The following is an 18347-nucleotide window of genomic DNA, read 5'->3' on the forward strand; positions in this document are numbered from 1 at the left end:
TCCCGTGCCACTTTTATGTTTTAGCGTCTGATATATGGAAATTAAAAAAAAAAAGAAAGAAAGAAAGAAAGGAATTATTAGCTTAATCACTGACGAAGGGATACTCAAAGAAAATCAAACTTTTTTTAAAAATTTATTTATTCAGATTTTAAGTACAAACCTTCAATCTCCATCAAAGTACTCTCCACTTGCACTAATGCACTTGTCTAATATTTTATTCCATTTTTCAAAACATTGTTAAAATTCATTTCTTGTGATGCTTGACACCACCTCTGTTGTTTTTTTCTTCACCTCAGCAACAGGAGCAAAACGCTTTCCTTGCATCTCTCTTTTCATTCTAAGGGAAAAAAAAGTTGCACGGAGCAAGGTCATGTGTGTATGGGGGGGGGGGTGAAGAACAGGAGACATACCAATTTTGATCAACAAATGACGTACAGACTGGGCTGTATAAGCAGGGACATTGTCATGATGGAAAAACCACTCGCCCAACTGCCGCACACTTTTACGCAATCTGTTCAAAACTTCCAAGTAGAAAAGCCTGGTTAACTGTCTGACTCTGCAGAACAAAATCTGAATGCATGGCTCCTCTTACATCTAAAAACAAATCAGCGTTGTTTTAAATGTTTGATTTCACCTGACAAGCTTTCTATGGGCAAGGTGAACTTGAAGTCTTCCACTGGCTTGATTGTTGCTTTGATTCAGGATCGAAGCATAGCACTGAGTTTCATCACCTGTGGTAATTTTTGAAAAAAAGTTTGGATCATTTTGAGACTTATCTTTCAAAGCACAGCATGCTTCTACATGCCCAGCAGTTAAGGCACAAATTTGGCAGGCACCCTTTTCATTCTTAAATCTTCTGTCAAAATTCACTGCACTGAACTTCAAGTCACTCTTACAATTTCTTCAATGATCTGTCATCGATCTCCATTGATGATTGCATGAATTTTTTCAACGTTTTCACATGTGTCAACTGTTGAAGGATGACCAGAATGAGGTTTGTAATCAGTTTACATTTCACCATTTTTTAAATGGGAAAAATGCTCAAACACTTTAGTTTTACCGTAGCATCGTTCTTGTATGCCATTTTTAACATTCAAAGAGTTTCTGTTCCACTTTTTCGGAGCAAAAAGCAGAATTTCAACGTCTTGCACTGTCACACAAAAATCGGCCATTGCGAATAATGATCACACAAAACCGTTGTCACTGTAAACTGTGCCAAAAGTATTCCTGACCTTCAAAAATGGCACTCAGTTAACTGACTCAGGAATGTTTACTGCATGCACTCCTAGCAGCAAAAATGTGGCAATACAAAAGCTGTGCTCACTGAAATATTAGTTTGGTTTCTTTTGGGTACGCCCCTATACAACAGAAAGCTACTGTTCTAAATAACTTGAAGTGGTTGCAGAAATGTATTGTGTTGTCAATACAAAGCAATTAAATGTTCTGGAACTTTTGACAGTTAATAGCTTACTTTGTTTTGATAAAAAATATCCATTATAATTTCTCTGCTTCTAATTGAAGTTAAAACTATATTTTTAATCTTGAGGTGTGTTTTTCTTTTCTCCCCCCCTTTTTTTTTATTTTATATATATAAATGTGAAACAGGCTAAAATTAAGTAATCATTAATTTCTTGATATTATATAAACATAGCTGATGATATTCAATTGATAGCCAAAATTTCTTCACTAAAAGAGAACAAAAAAACTTTTGCAATAAGCGCAGACCTCAGAAGGGAGACAGAAGGATTGTGGGATAATCAGATAATTCTGATTTAAATCAGATCATGTTAATGAAACTAATTTTATCTTCATTTAGAATTTTAAAACTGTTCCTTTAATTTTGAACTCTCAGCAGCAATAGTATTCTGTTTCATTCTTCTTTCTGGAAATTAGTTAATATTCAGAGGAGGTAAAGCAAAATTTTCAATTTTAATTAAAATAAAATGTAATGTGAACCATATGAGTTTATTTACCAAAATGTGTAGCTATTTTCTTTAAATTCCATAATTTGCTGTTTTTTTTTTTTTTTTTTTTTACTTATTTTAAATTTAGGTGATCCATCATCTAAAGAAATACAAATCTTTGCATGTTATGTTTTTGCAACTGCACTTAGGAGAGTTCCTGCTTCTGTCAGAACATGGTGGAACAATTTAGACAAAAGATCTGCTGACCTTGTTAACAGGTTTTTATATTATTATTGCTGTTTATAAATAATATGTAATTAAATATTTCTGATTTTTTTATTTAGCATAATTAATATTTAAAATCAAACGTGCACTTTATTTCAGATTTACATCAAAGTATATAAGTGGAATTCTTTGTGCTGAGGAAATTCAAGCAGTACATGACAATGAAGTGAAATTTGAAAACATGATAGTAAGTAATGTTATATTATAGTTATATTAAAATAAAATATTAACTGATTTAGCATGCTTTGCAGTAACATTATTTATCATATCATGGTAAAAAATAATTGACAAGTTATCTGTTTATTATTTATTTTTTCTGTTTTTGATAATTTACTGGCCTGAGATGAAAGTCATTTTCTTAATTTTTATTTTTGCATGAAGCTCTTGCCAAATACCTGGTGGTAATATTAGGAACACGTAGTTATAGCTCTGACATCTAACAGAGATTCCTCAAATCTTGCTTAATAATTAATAATTTGTTTTTGTACAAAATATTTTTGCAGTTACAACCAAATTGTGGAACAAATAAAACTGTCATTTTTAATGTGAAAACAGTTCCCAAGAGTTGCACGAGAAGCCTTTGCATTCACAAAAGGTCACTGTGTGGTGTAGTTTATGGCATAGTTACATTATCGAAACATTCCCCCCCCCAAAACGAGGAAGATGTGGTACAGCAACTGTTGAGCAATATTAATAAATGATAATATTTTCTGTGGCCGAATTTGGTGGACATGTGGTTTCAACAAGACGGTGCCTTGTCACACTGATAATGGCATTGTCTATGTATTGCAAAAAAGTTTGGTGAAACAATAATTGCATGAAATGCTACTGATAGTTGGCCTTCCTAATTTGAAGTCAGTGCAATAAAGTACAAATCCCTAACGCATTAAGAATAAACATTGAAAGCTGCATTCATGACATAAGGTCTGAGTTATTGCAGACAATAAAAATCGTGCTCATCAAATTCCCTTGTTTGGACAAAGTCGAGGTATATATTTAAATGATGTTTTATTTATTCAAAATGTAATGTCATAAATAGTATTTCAAAATAATATGAAAAGTTTGGTTGTATCTGAAGAAGTTTTTATTTATTTCATTTTAAAATCATATCATTCTTATTGGAAAATTGTATATAAATTAGTTCCTATGGGATACTTTGTATGGAAGAAATCTTGAGACAGATAACTGCATAGTTTTATTCTAATTATGTAACAAAGACTTTTCTCTGTTCAGGATTTTTTTAAATATTGCAGGTCATTAACTTTTTTCCCCCTATGAAAATATTTTATGCCTTAATTTTTCTGATAAACAAATACTGTGATTTTCAATTTAATACTGTAAATAGATGTCATTAAGTAGTGGAATGAATTTCTCTCAATAAGCAGTAAAGGTTATTCCATTCCATTCCAGGTTAGAGCCAGACCTGGATCAAGAGAAGTGATTGCCACTTACACTATTGATGATTCTGCTATAGAATTGAGTGTACAGCTTCCAGCTAATTATCCACTTGGACCTATATCTGCAGACCGAAGGGGGAAAATAGTCGTTGCAGTACAAGAATGGAGAAACTGGTTAATGCAACTGACTACAGTCCTGACATACCAGGTTTTTATCTTATTACAATTTTAACTTGATAAGAAAATCTGCTAATTGAATTTAATTTGCTAAGAAACATTTGAAAAGGTAAATTGATATAATTTAGAGTTTTGATATTTAATATTTTAATATTTTGTTTTGAAATTTTTCTGAAACTCTTTTTGTTTTTTTCTTTTATGATGATAGTTCTCTTAACAAGCATTATTCCCTTCCACATTTCAGTTACAGGCTTTTTATTTTGAAAATTAATACATTTAGAACTGTGCAAAACATGCAAGGTATTTATTTAAATCGAAAATTTGCTTTGTAGAACTGTATTAAAAGTATTGACTGATGGCAAAATGAAATGTAAAAAAAAAAAAAAAAAAAAAGCTTTGTTAAGGTTTGAATACAAAAACATAAATATTCATTCTTCACAAGATAAACTTACAACGATCATATTATACTTCCCTTGTTGAGCACTTTTTTTATTTTGCGAGAAATTTGTATCAGCTTTACACTTATATTTTGCAGTATTATTTTGAGAATTGCCAATTAAATTGCTCACTGGTGCAGAAATTATGTTATTTTTCTCACACCTATTTTTAAGAGTGGAAGTGACAACTACATCTCCATTTAATTTAGGTACTTTATAAATACAGCCTTTTATTTTAACTCCAGAAGCATTTTTTTCTTCCTTAAAAAATGTGGTTCCTTAAAAAGTGGGTTCCATTGGTCAGGAATTCTAGATAAACATTTCTATAAAGGCAGCCAGTGGATACACACATGTTTAACCCCCCTTATTTCAGTATTATGCAGCTATTTAAATTGTTTCAAATTTTTCTTCCTTTTAGAACTTCTTTGAAGATAGTGATAAATATCAACGATTTGTTCATCCACACTTATTGGCAGAGAAGCTGCTCCCTTTTTCAGCTGCTAAGTTTAAGAGGTGACAGGTTGCAATTTCATAATTTGCAAATTTGAATTTTCCTTTTTTAAGATGCCTGCCATTAGCCTACCATGAGTGGTGCATTATTGGCACCAAGTGCTAAGCAATTATCTAGAGGAACTGCATTTTCTTTTAAAGTTTAAATAATTAATTATGATGTATTAAAGTCTGTCGAATGAAGTGGGGACAGAAAATAAACCACTCTTAACTTTGGAAGACATTGGATTAAAAAAGAAACAACAACTAGATACAATTTTGAATTGTATTATTGCTTCCATTTGTAGAGAAGCAAAGTGGAACTGTTTTAATGCAGTCAGTAACTGCAGTTTTATTTCATACCCATTTCTTTAACAATTGCAGCCATTTTGGTCATCGCACTTGAGTATTTCTTAGTGATTTCGCTATCAGGAAACATATCTGTAATTTTTTTTTTTTTTTCAGTAGAACTCATGCTTTCCTTATGTCTTTGTGCACGCATATATGTTTGAGAACATTGGCCCTTCACTGTGCAAAATCTAAAAACTGCAATGACAAACTGTACACGCTGCAAATGTGTTACATTTCATTGAGGAAATAACAGAAGGAAAGTCATCTGTGTATGATTTTTGAGAAGTACATGATAATTTTATCTTTTTGCAGATATAACTAAAACAGAAGATTGTAATTTCTTAAACTATTTCTCGAAAACATGTGCACTCACTCCGCTCAGCAGTAAGATGAACAAAATAACAACCTTGATCTTGCTTTGTTCTCATTGGCTAATACAGGGTGATCAGCAAATAAGCCATGATTTCAAAATTAAATATCTCTACAACAAAGATCGATAGAATTATGCAGTAAACTCTACGTTTATTAGAAAAACTGTAAAAATGGTGTACAAAAGTTTAAAAAATTTAGTTATGAAAATCGTTAACAGATGGCACTCTAATCACAGTGACCTATCAATAGCTTTTAAAATGTGCTTCGAAGTCGAAAGTGATCAGTACAACTGTTGACTAGTGAAAAGAGGCTAGCATAAAAAGTGAAATAATGTATTCCATTGAACAATGTGTATTTTGGTTCTGGAATTTCACCGATTAGAACACAGTCCTACGGCAACACGTCCCAGTTTTCAAAACCAATTCAATGCTTTAGGTGGCCCCAACGCGAAAACCATTCACATGCTCTTCGTGAAATTCACATGGACTAGCAGCGTGGCTGATGATCGAAAGGGAAATGTTGGGACTAAGCAAACTATAGTCACTCCTGAAAATGCAGCCAAAGTTTCTGGATTTGTTCAGCAAAATCCTAGTAAAGCATCCGACGGATTGCATCAGAGACAGGTTCGAAGTACACGAGCACACAAAAAATATTTAAAAATAGCTTACGGCTGTTTCCATACAAAATCCAAAGTCATCAGGCCAATACCCATGAAAGCTGTGCAACAAAGGGTTGACTTTGTGAATCAGATTCTAACAATGATCGACAACGACAGATTTAATGGGAGCTGCATCCAGTTCACAGATGAAGCACATTTTCATTTGAATGGAATCATTAATAAACAAAACTGGAGATTTTGGGGTACCGAAAATCCTCATTTGTGTGAAGAAAACGCACTGCATTAGCCTAAAGTTATGGCATGGGCTGCGGTATCGTCAGAGGCATTATCGGACCCTTTTTTGTACAAGAAACGATAACTACTGAACGTTACATTACAATTTTGGAATAATTTGTCAGCGCTCAACTAGAGTTGGAGGATCGACCAGCTATCAACTGGTTCATGCAAGATGGGGCTCGACCACATCGAACAGATAAATTTTTTCGCTTTCTTCATGAATATTTTGGGAATAGAGTAATTGCATTAGATTATCCGCAATTTACTGACACAGGAATAGCTTGGCCTCCATATTCTCTCGATCTGAGTCCTTGTGACTTCTTTCTGTGGGGCGCATTGAAAGACGCTGTCTATTGAAACAATCCTGCTACTCTAGATGAGCTTGAATCATTGATTGGTGTTGCATGTCATTCCATTTCCGTTGAGACACTGCAAGATGTGATGTCAAATTTCATTGTTCATTTACGCCGCCTCATTGTTTCGAACGGTGAACATTTTGGAAAAACTGTACTTTGATTGCAAAGGCTGCTTTATTTTTTTAATTTTTTTAAAATTTCTTTCAGAGAAAGAGTGTTCAGCGCAGAGTGCAATCTGTTAATGATTTTTGTAACTAAATTTTCTAAACTTTTGTACACCATTTTTACAGTTTTGCTAATAAATGCACAGTTTACCGTGTAATTCTATCAATTTTTATTGTAGAGATATTTAATTTTGAAATCGGGGCTTATTCGCTGATCACCCTGTATATGTCAGATGACAAGTAGTGGCACTCGATGCTCATTGGATAACTGGAACATGACATCTGTGGACACATGTGCTCTCACTCACTAAGCAGAAGCACACCATAATTTTGCACTGATGAAACAACTTTCATTTTCTTTTATATGTAATATAGAGAAAAATCTAGTGCTTTCAGACATCCAAGATCATTTTTTTATGTGCAAACAACAAAATACTAAGCCAAACTACATAAAAATCCTGAGAAATTTTAATAATAAGAGAAAGTCGGGAGAAATTTGTTATAAATCAGGTAGGTGGGAGAATGGTCGGGAATTTCCCACTTAAACCAGGAGAGTTGGCAATTCTGAACATGACTTACAAATAATAGAGGAACAAAGGATTTCCCCACCTAGTCATCCAATCTTAATATTGTGTTTGCAAGACCAGTAACTGACATATTAAAGAGCATATTTTAAAATTAACTGTAATAACAGGAAAAACTAGTTATTTGAAACATTCTTTGTAAGAATATTAATATATAAATTTATATTTCCTCTATTTAAAAAAAAGGATGTGTGCAAAACTATTAATCTTAAAGCTTTTAATTTGTTTTGTTAAATATTTAATTTGCCTAGCCTATATTTGACGGTGCCCTTGCCAAGTTGTTGTTTCATTTATGGAAACCTGAGTAAAGAGTGCCTGCTGGATTATTGCCAAGTTGTTGTTTCATTTATGGTAACCTGAGTAGTTGAATGTTATGAAAACCCTATTATGACATAATTGGTTGCATGAATTTGACTGATGGGAAAAGATTTGTAAGGGCTTGTTTGTGTGTTGGATGTTGGTTTTGTGGTTTAATCTATAAAACGGCTGAATGTGGTAAGATTAATTTGAAATTTCTATAGGATTTGGAACGAAGGGGGGGGGGAAGCATTAATTGACTGGTGTGTAAATGAAGGTTTACTTAGTTGCAATTATAAGTATCCTGTTTGTACAAAGGAAATGCATGTGGTCGAACATAAAGATCATTCAGATGGCTTTTGATGCAAAAGCAAAGTTTAAAGTTATAAAAACATTTAGCAGAAATAGCAATAGAAGCTCCCTAAGATTATATATTGTGCAGACATAGAAGACAAAAGTTTTAAACTTAACTTATTTATTAACAATATATATAAAAATAAAAATACAATAAATAAATTTAATCAACACCAGAGTGTAACATTATCAAAAATTACATTTAGTTTACTATTCATTAACCCCAAGGGTTTATCCTTTAAAGAATATTACACTATTAATGATACAGCAATACATTACCTGATCTTTGAATACTGGCATTCCAATATGCAAAAAACATATCACAGAACAAAAACTACGCAGTTAATATGAATTTCACTTCACTATAAATAGGTCCATGCTTTTTGGCCAAGAAGGCACCTGAAAAATTAAACAAAACCTTGAGTGCACTTGAACTGGCAAAAGCTGTTCACTGTAGTTACACACGAGAGATCACAGCTTGGAATTTATTGCCGCGAAAACATAGAACAGATTGCCACTCATGGCAGTTGCTCACCGGAAATCTTAGCTTGAAATTTGACGTCCCTTGACTTTGGAAACAGAATGCCGCTCACGGCAGTTGACCACCAGGAACCACAACTTGAGATCCTGAACCATAGAAACTGGATGCCGCCCATGGCAGTTGCTCACATTGTAGCCGCTTTGCAGAATCCAGGAAAAATCATGGACTGGAACCACTGTACTTATTGCTGGACGGCACGAATCCACTGTGTCTTCCAATGAGCACTGGAACGGCACACCAAGGAACAATGAAACAGGAACCAGAAGGAATAAGCCAGAGCAATGCAAGATTCTTATACCTGAAGTAGACATGACGTCATCTCACGGCAGCCAATCAGCTGTTGGCTTTCCAGATGACGTAACATCAAGTTTCGTTTTTGCATCTTAATTAGGCCGGAACAGTCCATTCTTAATACAAACAGTGGAGTGAAAAAAGAAGTAGAAGTAATTCCTATATCCCTCTAAAAATGTGAACTAAACCTTATGTAAAAGTTATAATTATTTCAAGGAGCAGAGATGATGCAGAAAAAGGGTTACAATAGGTCATATTTTCAACAGCTTTGAATGGGTTTGTCGCAAGAAAGTTTTAAATGGTCACCATATAAAGTGTTCCTTTAGAAAGGGAACATAGTTTGAGGAAAGTTTTTGGATGCTCTTTAGGAATTTTGTGTGCCACACATTGAAGACAGAGAACTTTCTAAATAAGTTTTCGAGATTATATATTTTTTGTGCGCAATGCCGAGTTTGTGCAATTCTGTGGTGTTTTTTTAAGTGAAAATAGGTCGATGTGTACGTAGATATCGAGTTTGTGCATTTCTTTGACTTGTTTTTAGCTTTATTTATCGCAAAAATCACCGCTAAACAAAGCTATAATAACAAATCAAAGAATTGCATAAACTCTGTGTCCATATACCTCCAAGTTTGCCAAGGGGGCACTGTCAAATATAGTTTTTTTTTAAATTTAAAAGTGTGTTTTTATGATATAGATATATATCATATCGTAGGAATTTCACTTTTATGATTCAAAAAAGAAAATAATCAATTCAATGTCAGTAAGCTAAAACTGAAGGGATACACTCCTCAGAAAGCAAATATGAAAATTTGACTTTGGATTAGTATTGGTTTTAAACAGTAGGTTTTGATATTCACTTTGACTTAACCTTCAAATTCTTCTGAAACCATTGAACCAAAATTTCAGCTAACTGAAAATCAAGTAATCAAAGTTTTTGTGTATACTCTCAGTAGGGAAATTAAATAATCAGAATATATTAAAAAATATAAGTAGTGCTGCAGAGTTTATGCTAATGCGACTTTTTGTCTTAATACAAATGACAGATAATAAGAGATTTTTAGAGGCCCGTTTTTGGTATGGCTCTAAGAACAAAATGTTGCAATCCTCTCATCTCTTCTTTGATTTAAAAAAAAAAAAAAAAAAAAAAAAAAAAAAAAAACTTGTCTTTGAAAGGGTACTTTAGTTTTTAGGATGGAAAAATAGTCAGATGAAAGGAGTCGAATCTGGTAAAATTGTGGGGTGACTAGGTACACATACTTATTTTCAAGACAGAGAGGCTGTATGAAGTGGTTATTGACCAGAAGAAAGGTACAATATTGTGCAATATAGCACGTTTGGAACAGCTATTTCCAACTAAACAACATTAGATTAAAAATCATCTAAAGACAACTATTGAACCAAATACTTAAAACTTCAGAATTTTTTTGGCATCTCAGCTTGTAAGATAAATCTAATGTTGTTTAATGCATTAATATTTAATCTAATGTTGATAAATCTAATGCACCAATTTAATCTTCCCAAGATGAATAATGTAGGGAGATAATCAACCCATCTTAAGCATAGATTTCAAGAACACCTCATGTGTGCAATAATAGAAAATTTAATAACTCAACATTAAAATGCACTGTTGCATGGTAGTTTAAAATGTGTTTAACAAATATATAAACTCTGTTTTTTCTGCCTGAGAATATAACATTGTTTATTTTAAATATTTGCAAATCAAATAGTAAATTAGAGCTGCTATTGTAACCTGGCTCCCAAATCAAATGATTTCATGCATGTGCAATTTTAATAGGGGCCACTTTCCCATAAAAAAAAGTTTCCTGTGCCTAAAAATATAACAAAGTTTATACAGTACAAAGTCCAAAATCCGGACTCGTTGGGATTTCAGCGATTCCGGATTTGGGATTTTTCCAGATATTAGATCATCAGTTTAAATCTAATAAGATGGCATGTAAAAATTGTAAAATCGAAAATATAAAATCATGATTTGTGAAATAACAAAGTATTTATGATCTGAAAGGTATCAAAATTTACAAAAAAAAAAAAAAAAAAAAAAAAAAAAAAAAAAAAGCTTAATATTTATTTACCTTATTAAACATTTCTGTCAATGTAAGTTTTTTAAGTTGCTTCATTTTTTATGCTAATACTTTCACTTTAATTCTGTAGACAGCCCATAATCTCCTTTTTAGTTACATTGTTTAAGTCCTGTAACTGCTGTTTCGAGAATTCCGACTAACTCGAAATCGAAATCGAAATTTTCTCGTTTTCAGTAAATTTTCTGACACTTTTTTCACTATCGGTAGCGGTATTTTCTGGATCTAGAACCATACTACAGATTACACTATTCATTAATTGATTAATCATCAAGAAGCATTGTCATCACAATGAAAAACTTGTTTTATATCATCATTTATTACCGCTTCTCCATATTTCTTTAAAAAATCCATTAATTGGAAAATTTCACCTTTGTTTTACGATATTTGAAAACCTTTAAAATTCATGTCTATCATAATCAAATTTAGCTATTCTTCAATCTACATATTTGGCTACGCATCATGAGCTTGGCCATTAACAAGTTGTTCCATTAAATTCCATCTTGCTTCTATCGTGCACTGAGACAATTAAGCCTGAATTGTATTAGTTCTTTATTATACTTATGTCTATTTCTTGCACATGCTTAAGGCTTGTCAGAGTTCTGAATAAGTAAATTCCCACACATACTTAAGCCTTATTGAGGGCTGGCACTAAATAGCTTACCGCCTGATGCAGTCTCTGTGGGTCCTAACTTCTGTGACTTGGTGCGGCTATACGAGCCCTGGTGCTGGTTCTGGTTTATGTGAATAACAAATTAGTTATTCTTAATTCAAATAGCCCTAAATGTAATCTTTGGGTCTATGAGTATCATCAACAAAATCTAATTTTAGCATATGGAAAGAATTTTTTTTTAAATTTTTCCTCGTCAACATTTTTTAGCACATTTAACTTAAATCTGTAATCATTGCCAAGCGTTATGTCAGCATAACCATATTCCTTTATTATTCAATTACTAACATAAAAACATTGTTTAGGCATCACTACATGAATCATTTCTCAAGTTGTCATGGTTTGATAAACATGCGGAAAAAAAGGAAAGTATAATAAATAATGATTCACCAGGTGTGTCAGATCAACGATGTATCTATGTGGAATGTTTTGGTTTGAGATGTGCCAAGCAGACATGCAGCAACAGAGCCAAATTACTGATTGTGCAAATTTATGCTAAAATGATCGTTCCTTCAATAACAAGTCGGGATAATAATATTTAGTGTCGAAGTGAAATTAAGAATCGGTACTCTCCAGATATTTTACTATGCACAGAGGGGGGAATTAAATGTGCATGCTTGAAGCCTACGAGAAAAACTTTGGGTTTTGAGGTCCAGATTTTAGATCATTCCGGATAATGGATTTCGGACTTTGTACTGTATATTTGCAAATCAAATAGTAAATTAGAGTCCAATAACTTGGCTCCTAATTAAGAAATTTGCTCCATGTACAACTTGAATACGAGCCACTTCCCCATAAAAATATCCTCCATGAATGCATTTCTCTCCATAGATAGCCACATATGCTTTGCCATATTTAAATAATCAATTTGTCTAATTTAATCAAAATGCAGATTTCTAAACCACAAAACCAGAAACTTGCTAAAAATTACTGTAGTTATCCAACTAATAGGTTTATGAGAGACATAGTGTCAATGGTTGAATTGCCAATATTCACTTTTTAAATTTATATTGTCATTCTTTAGTAAAATTCACTAAATTTTTGCTTTTTTGTGAAGTTGAAGGAAAGAGTAGAAGTGCAGGTTGATATAAAATTAGCAGCAAGTGCACAGAAAAGGGCAATTTTTGAAATTATTGTACAAAATGAATTGTTATAAATTCTAATATAACAACAAATAAAACAGAAATGATACTGATATCAAAATAAATGTAACAGTAATAATCATTTATTATATAACTAATAATTAGAATTCATGTCTTGACAAATACATTCTAAATTAGAATTTTAAGCTCGCAATGAAAATGTATTTTAAAATAAAAAATGGATTTTTTTTATTTAAAAACTCACCTTACATTTATGTAATAAAGACCATGTCCTCATTGGCTATCAAACCCAGAATAGTTGTGGATGAATTCTACATAAGCCACTTTGGGAATATGACTGATGAATTCTGTTGCTACAAGATTGAATGTTTATATCACAGTTTGAATATTAAAAATTGTTATAATGTGCTTTGAAAAAAAGGCAGGGTTGTTGATAAAATTAGGGGTCTTTCATGTATAGAAAACAGTTTGTTTAAAAGTATATTATGCAATTAACTAGCTAGCTTAGAAAAGAATTTGGCCACAGAATGTCTTTGGACATCTTCAGAATTATTTTATTTGTGATATCTGTAACACACAGAAAAGAAGAAAATGCCGCTGTTAAACATTTCAGTAGTAGAAAATTGCATGTTTTATTTATTATATTTTCGGCGCATTGTTTAATGTGTTCAAAAGCATTGAATACGTATATAAATACAGTTTTGAAATCTGCAGATAAATTTGGTTGCATAGTATGAAATGAAGTTAAATGGCAGACGATAAAGTGGTAAAGGTAAGAACTTACAAAAAAGAAAAGATCTTTGAACTTTTCATTAATATTTTTGTATAAATTTAGAGAATATATATTATTAATAAATATTTATTATACATCATTAATAAAAATGAGAATAATTTCTATATGAATAATCCTCAGTAAAACTTTATTTGGGAATTTAAGGTTAAAAATAAGTGTTGTAATTCATTAAAGATTGTAACAAAATGCAAAAACCACATTTGGCATAATTATTGCTTATAACATATGTTAAATTTCAAAACGCACCAATACATAAATTCATGTTTATCTTTGAAAATTTTGGATGAAAAATTAATTTTTTGCATGTATGCATATAAATTTACTTTAAGATGATGGTAAAATTTTTATAGGTTATAACTCAAACTTTTTTCAAAAAATTCATAAAAATTATTTTAAAATACAAATTTTTAAAATAAAACAGAGATTGTGTTTAAGTTTAAATTGGAATAAATTAAATTTCAAATTATCAAAGAAATCAAGTAAATCTACTTTAAAAAGCGATATTTTTAAATATATACCATTAATTAACATTCCAGGGTTAAAATTTTGAATGTGAATTTTAAAAATGCTGCTGCTGCAATTTTTACAAAACTTATCAGTTTGGCATAATTTTAAGCATAAAATCGAAATCTGGAAAAAAATTGGCATACCATTTTTGAAAAAAATCTGATTTTGTGACAAAATACATATCGTAGAAGAACGTTATATGTAAATCCTATATATCCTAAGTCATGCTTGGCCTACTAGCAGCCGAGCACTAATTTCACTGAACACTGGTAGTGCGGTCCGAGGCTCGAATCCTGCGATTCGCTGCATAGGCGTTTTCGTGGTTTTCTCCGTGTGTAATTTATATACCTCCAGCCTCCTTTAAAAAGTCCTACATAAAGGCAATCTTCCTCTTAGGCAGATAGCCCTCAAGGTTTTGCCATGGTCACATAAACCAAACGAAACCTAAATCACTGTACGTACATGCATATGTACGTATCTTGCATAACTCAAAAACTTTTAGCCTCAGAACATTGAATATTTGTATATAGGACATAATATGTACTTGTGCACCTCCCTTTTTGGTTGCAATCGGCCGCACCAAAAGTGTGTGTGTGTGTATATATATATATATATACTTTGTTACTCGGCTCCGTGAGCTCAGTTTTTTTATTCTTATAGGTTGGTAAATTGTGCATTTTTTGCTTTAAAAATGATTGAATTATGTTGTTATAATTTGGTTAAGATTTTTACACCTTTTATTTATCTGCATGCAATAGTTGCAGAATTATTAATAATTTAAAAGTAGTTTAAGTGCGACTAAGCATAACTTAGCAGCAAGATTTGTTTACATTTGAAACTTGGTTAAATAGTGAAATAAGTCAGTTTTGTATCTTCAGTGTTTTTTTACCGAGAGGGACCAAAAGTAAACTTTCGGTTTTGTACACTGAAGAATCTGCCTTCTTGCCCACTGGCCGAATTGTTTGTTTTTGCGTAGAATCTCTAATTTTAATTGTAATTTTTTAATTGTTTTTAACCGTATTTGGTGTTTTATTTATTATTATTATTATTTTTTTTTGGTATATTTTTCAATTTTTGATGAAGATATTTTGAGGTTTTATGTATTTTGCCTTGTCGCGAACTGAGAACAGACTTAATTGAATGAGAAATATATCTCTGATGAAATTTGTGGAAATAAGCATTTCATATTCGCAGTAAATAATGTCGCCAGTATGTCTTCGACAGAGGAGAATGTTTACGAGTAGCACATGCGCATTAGGTGAGCGGTGCTGAATCATCTCCGAATAACTGTTTGTTTTTAGCCCAAAGGGCTATTAATTTTTTTTTTTTTTTTCTTTTTGCATCGAAAACTTTAAATGTCTGTTTCACTTTTCAAATTTTTCATACCAAATATTATCGCTCTATGTTATATTTAAAGAAATTAAATAATAAAGAATCTGAATAAATGTATGTATGCTTCTCACTTTGTCATAAAAGAACAGTACATAGAACCATCAAATTTTGAATAACATAATCCTCCACCAAATATGGGCATCTTCTGGAAACCCTAAGTTCTAATTTAGAAATTGTTTTATTATCATTTCATAGTTTGCAACAAACGAATTTTTCATTAACCGCCAAAACTACAAGGAATGTTTCTTTTCTCATGAAAATAATAACAAATATTAAATTAAACATTTATAACATAAATTTGCATTGGAAAAAAAAAAATGCTCTTACGTGTGGAAAAAGCAAGTGTTGCGTTTGCGCAACATCAGCGGAATAAGACTACGGATGTTTAGTGAGTAGGATTCTATTCGTGTGATGTTTCTTTTGAGTGGGGCGCAGGATTACTTTTTAGCTGTATAACATTTTATAAATCTACAAATCACTTTACTTGTAATTGATTTAATATTAAAATATACATTGTATTTCTTTTACAAATACAGATTATTTCAATTGAAAGATTCAAGCATGAAAAGCTTGATTACAATCATGATGTTAAGCTACATTGCATACTTTGCATCTATAAACAATCTGGCTATGATACTCTTTACATCAAAGTCTTTTGTTATCAACGGACTTTACGATAAAATGTCTACCACCTCCATGCATTGGTTTTTGAATGCTGAATTTACTAGGTCTTCCTGCTGCTGATATATTTCTGGCTAATTCTACACTCTCAATATGAGTTTGCAAAAAGAATAATGCATTCTCACGTCTGAAATCTAAAAGAGACTTTACATTTAAAGTAGTAAAAAGTGGTGATATTTAGTAAATTTAGATACGGTATCATCTCATATAATTTATCAGTATTGTCAATTTGACTAGTGTCAAATGCAAATTCTGCTTCATATTCCTGTACTGCAAACGTGATATCGATTCTAGTACAACAGAAACAGAAATGTCCTTATCAAAAGACCAATACATTTTTTCTTGAGGTAAAGAATGATATCCTGTAAGCAATAATATTCCAATAAATCTTCTCATATAGGCTTCAGATGCAATAAATTTTGGATTTTTTTTTTTTTTTTTTTTTTTTTTTTTTTTTTTTTTTTTTGCTGAGCATATATATTTGTCTGTTCAATGAAAGAGAGTAAATGTCTAAACCAAAAAGAAAATTGAAAATCTGTGCACTAGTTTTACCTTGTATTTTGTCTTTTATAATTTCTCTTCTATCTCCTTCTTCATGTTCTCCTTGAGACATAACTAACAGTTCCTTTTTTATCCACTTCAAGATTTCAGTCTTCTGCTTTTTAAACTTTTTAGTATGACTGTAACTGCTTTTAGAAGGCTGAAACTTAGTTCTTACGTGAATTTCAACTTCTCCAGCAGTATCATTTGGTAAAATATCATTATCATTATTTAAAACATTGCCATTCCTTTCTTCTTAATCACTAGCTTCTGCAATTTCTGAGGGAAGAACAACAATATCAGTTTCATCCTGGTCATTTTTAACATTTTCATCATCTGTTTCTTCATCAAAAAATCTTTGAAGGGCTTCTTCTAATGTAAGATACCTCGTTCTAGGCATTTTTAAACAACCAAAACATAGAAAGGAATGAGTGAAAAAAAGAAATTGACTACTTGTTTCCTGCTGACGTTACGTCAGAGCAACACCTGTTTTCCCTTCCTTCCCAACACAAATATAAACATCTGAGTAATGTAATGTTCTGATAAACGGTGACCTTGACTAAAAATAGATCACTAATAAAGACGGCGATTCTTTCGTTAAATATTTTCAGCAAAAATACCTGGTCGAAAATTTTGCTTAAAGTATGAGATTAATTATTATAAAGAAAATGATTGTTGAAGACAAATATTTTTTTTACAGAAATAATCTTCATAATATTCCCTACACAAAATCATCTGCTGGTATAAAATATCTTAGGTAGTTATATTTATATATGCATTTATTTTGACCATTGCGTCAACGCAACACCAGCGGCTAATGGGTTAACAAACTCGACTATTTCAAAGCAAGCAATGACAACACTGTACCGGGGGTGGGACAATTTTATTTTCAACACATGAAACTGTGTAATGGAAATTCTAAGGATATGCCCATTTTAAAGTTATTTTGTAATATTGCTGTTGAATTTAATTTTATGGTTTAAGTGCAAAGAACTTGATGTTTAATAAATAAAGGTAACACACAAAACATTTTAAAAATGCTCCTTTGGGCATAAAGTAAACTCTGAAAGCTTTTCCGAATTTTTATTATTATTATTTGTTTAATTTCTTTTATACATTGTTTTAGATTTATTGTAGTGTTTGAGTAGAACTTGTGGCAATGATTAGATAATTCTTCAGATGATATAATTTTTATGCATTCTGAGTTCATAAGTGAATGAGATGAAACTCTGTTAAGAATGAGATTGTTACTATGATAAATAAATATAATGAATTTTAAAGGGTGCATTTATTCTATTGTGGTTTATGTGCTGTCGGTGAAGTAGATTCTGTTTAATTCAATAAGTTTAAATAAAATGTAGGAAAAAAATGCATATAATCTAATATTCCATACAAGGAAGTCGTGAGGTGTACACATCAGATTTTTTACTTGTACGAAGTAAAGGAAGTATTGCAATCACGAAAAATTCTGGGTACCCTATTTCAACAAAACTATCCATTTTGACCATATCAAATACAATTTAACAATGTTTCTACGTGGCATCTGTACGTATGGACAGAATAAATAACTCTTTTTCCCCAAACGAATTATAAAACTGATTTGAAATGTATTCAGAAGAAATTTTTTCATGGCATCTGTACGTATATATGTGTGTACATCAGATAAATAAA

General features: G+C 31.6%; 1 protein-coding gene across 1 annotated transcript in view; it reads left to right on the forward strand.

The window, feature by feature from the left end:
• Positions 1-18347, forward strand: part of Ltn1 (E3 ubiquitin-protein ligase listerin) — a 198853-nt gene that overhangs the window by 172831 nt on the left and 7675 nt on the right. Inside the window, exons 27-29 of the mRNA XM_085816712.1 lie at positions 2053-2182; positions 2289-2376; positions 3600-3794. Coding sequence (XP_085672838.1) covers positions 2053-2182; positions 2289-2376; positions 3600-3794 — 413 coding nt within the window. The remainder of the gene's footprint in view (positions 1-2052; positions 2183-2288; positions 2377-3599; positions 3795-18347) is intronic.

Source organism: Stegodyphus dumicola, chromosome 5 (genome assembly GCF_044657685.1).
Source record: "Stegodyphus dumicola isolate Sdum_Otavi_A_Nest chromosome 5, ASM4465768v1".
NCBI classification, from domain to species: Eukaryota; Metazoa; Arthropoda; class Arachnida; order Araneae; family Eresidae; genus Stegodyphus; species Stegodyphus dumicola.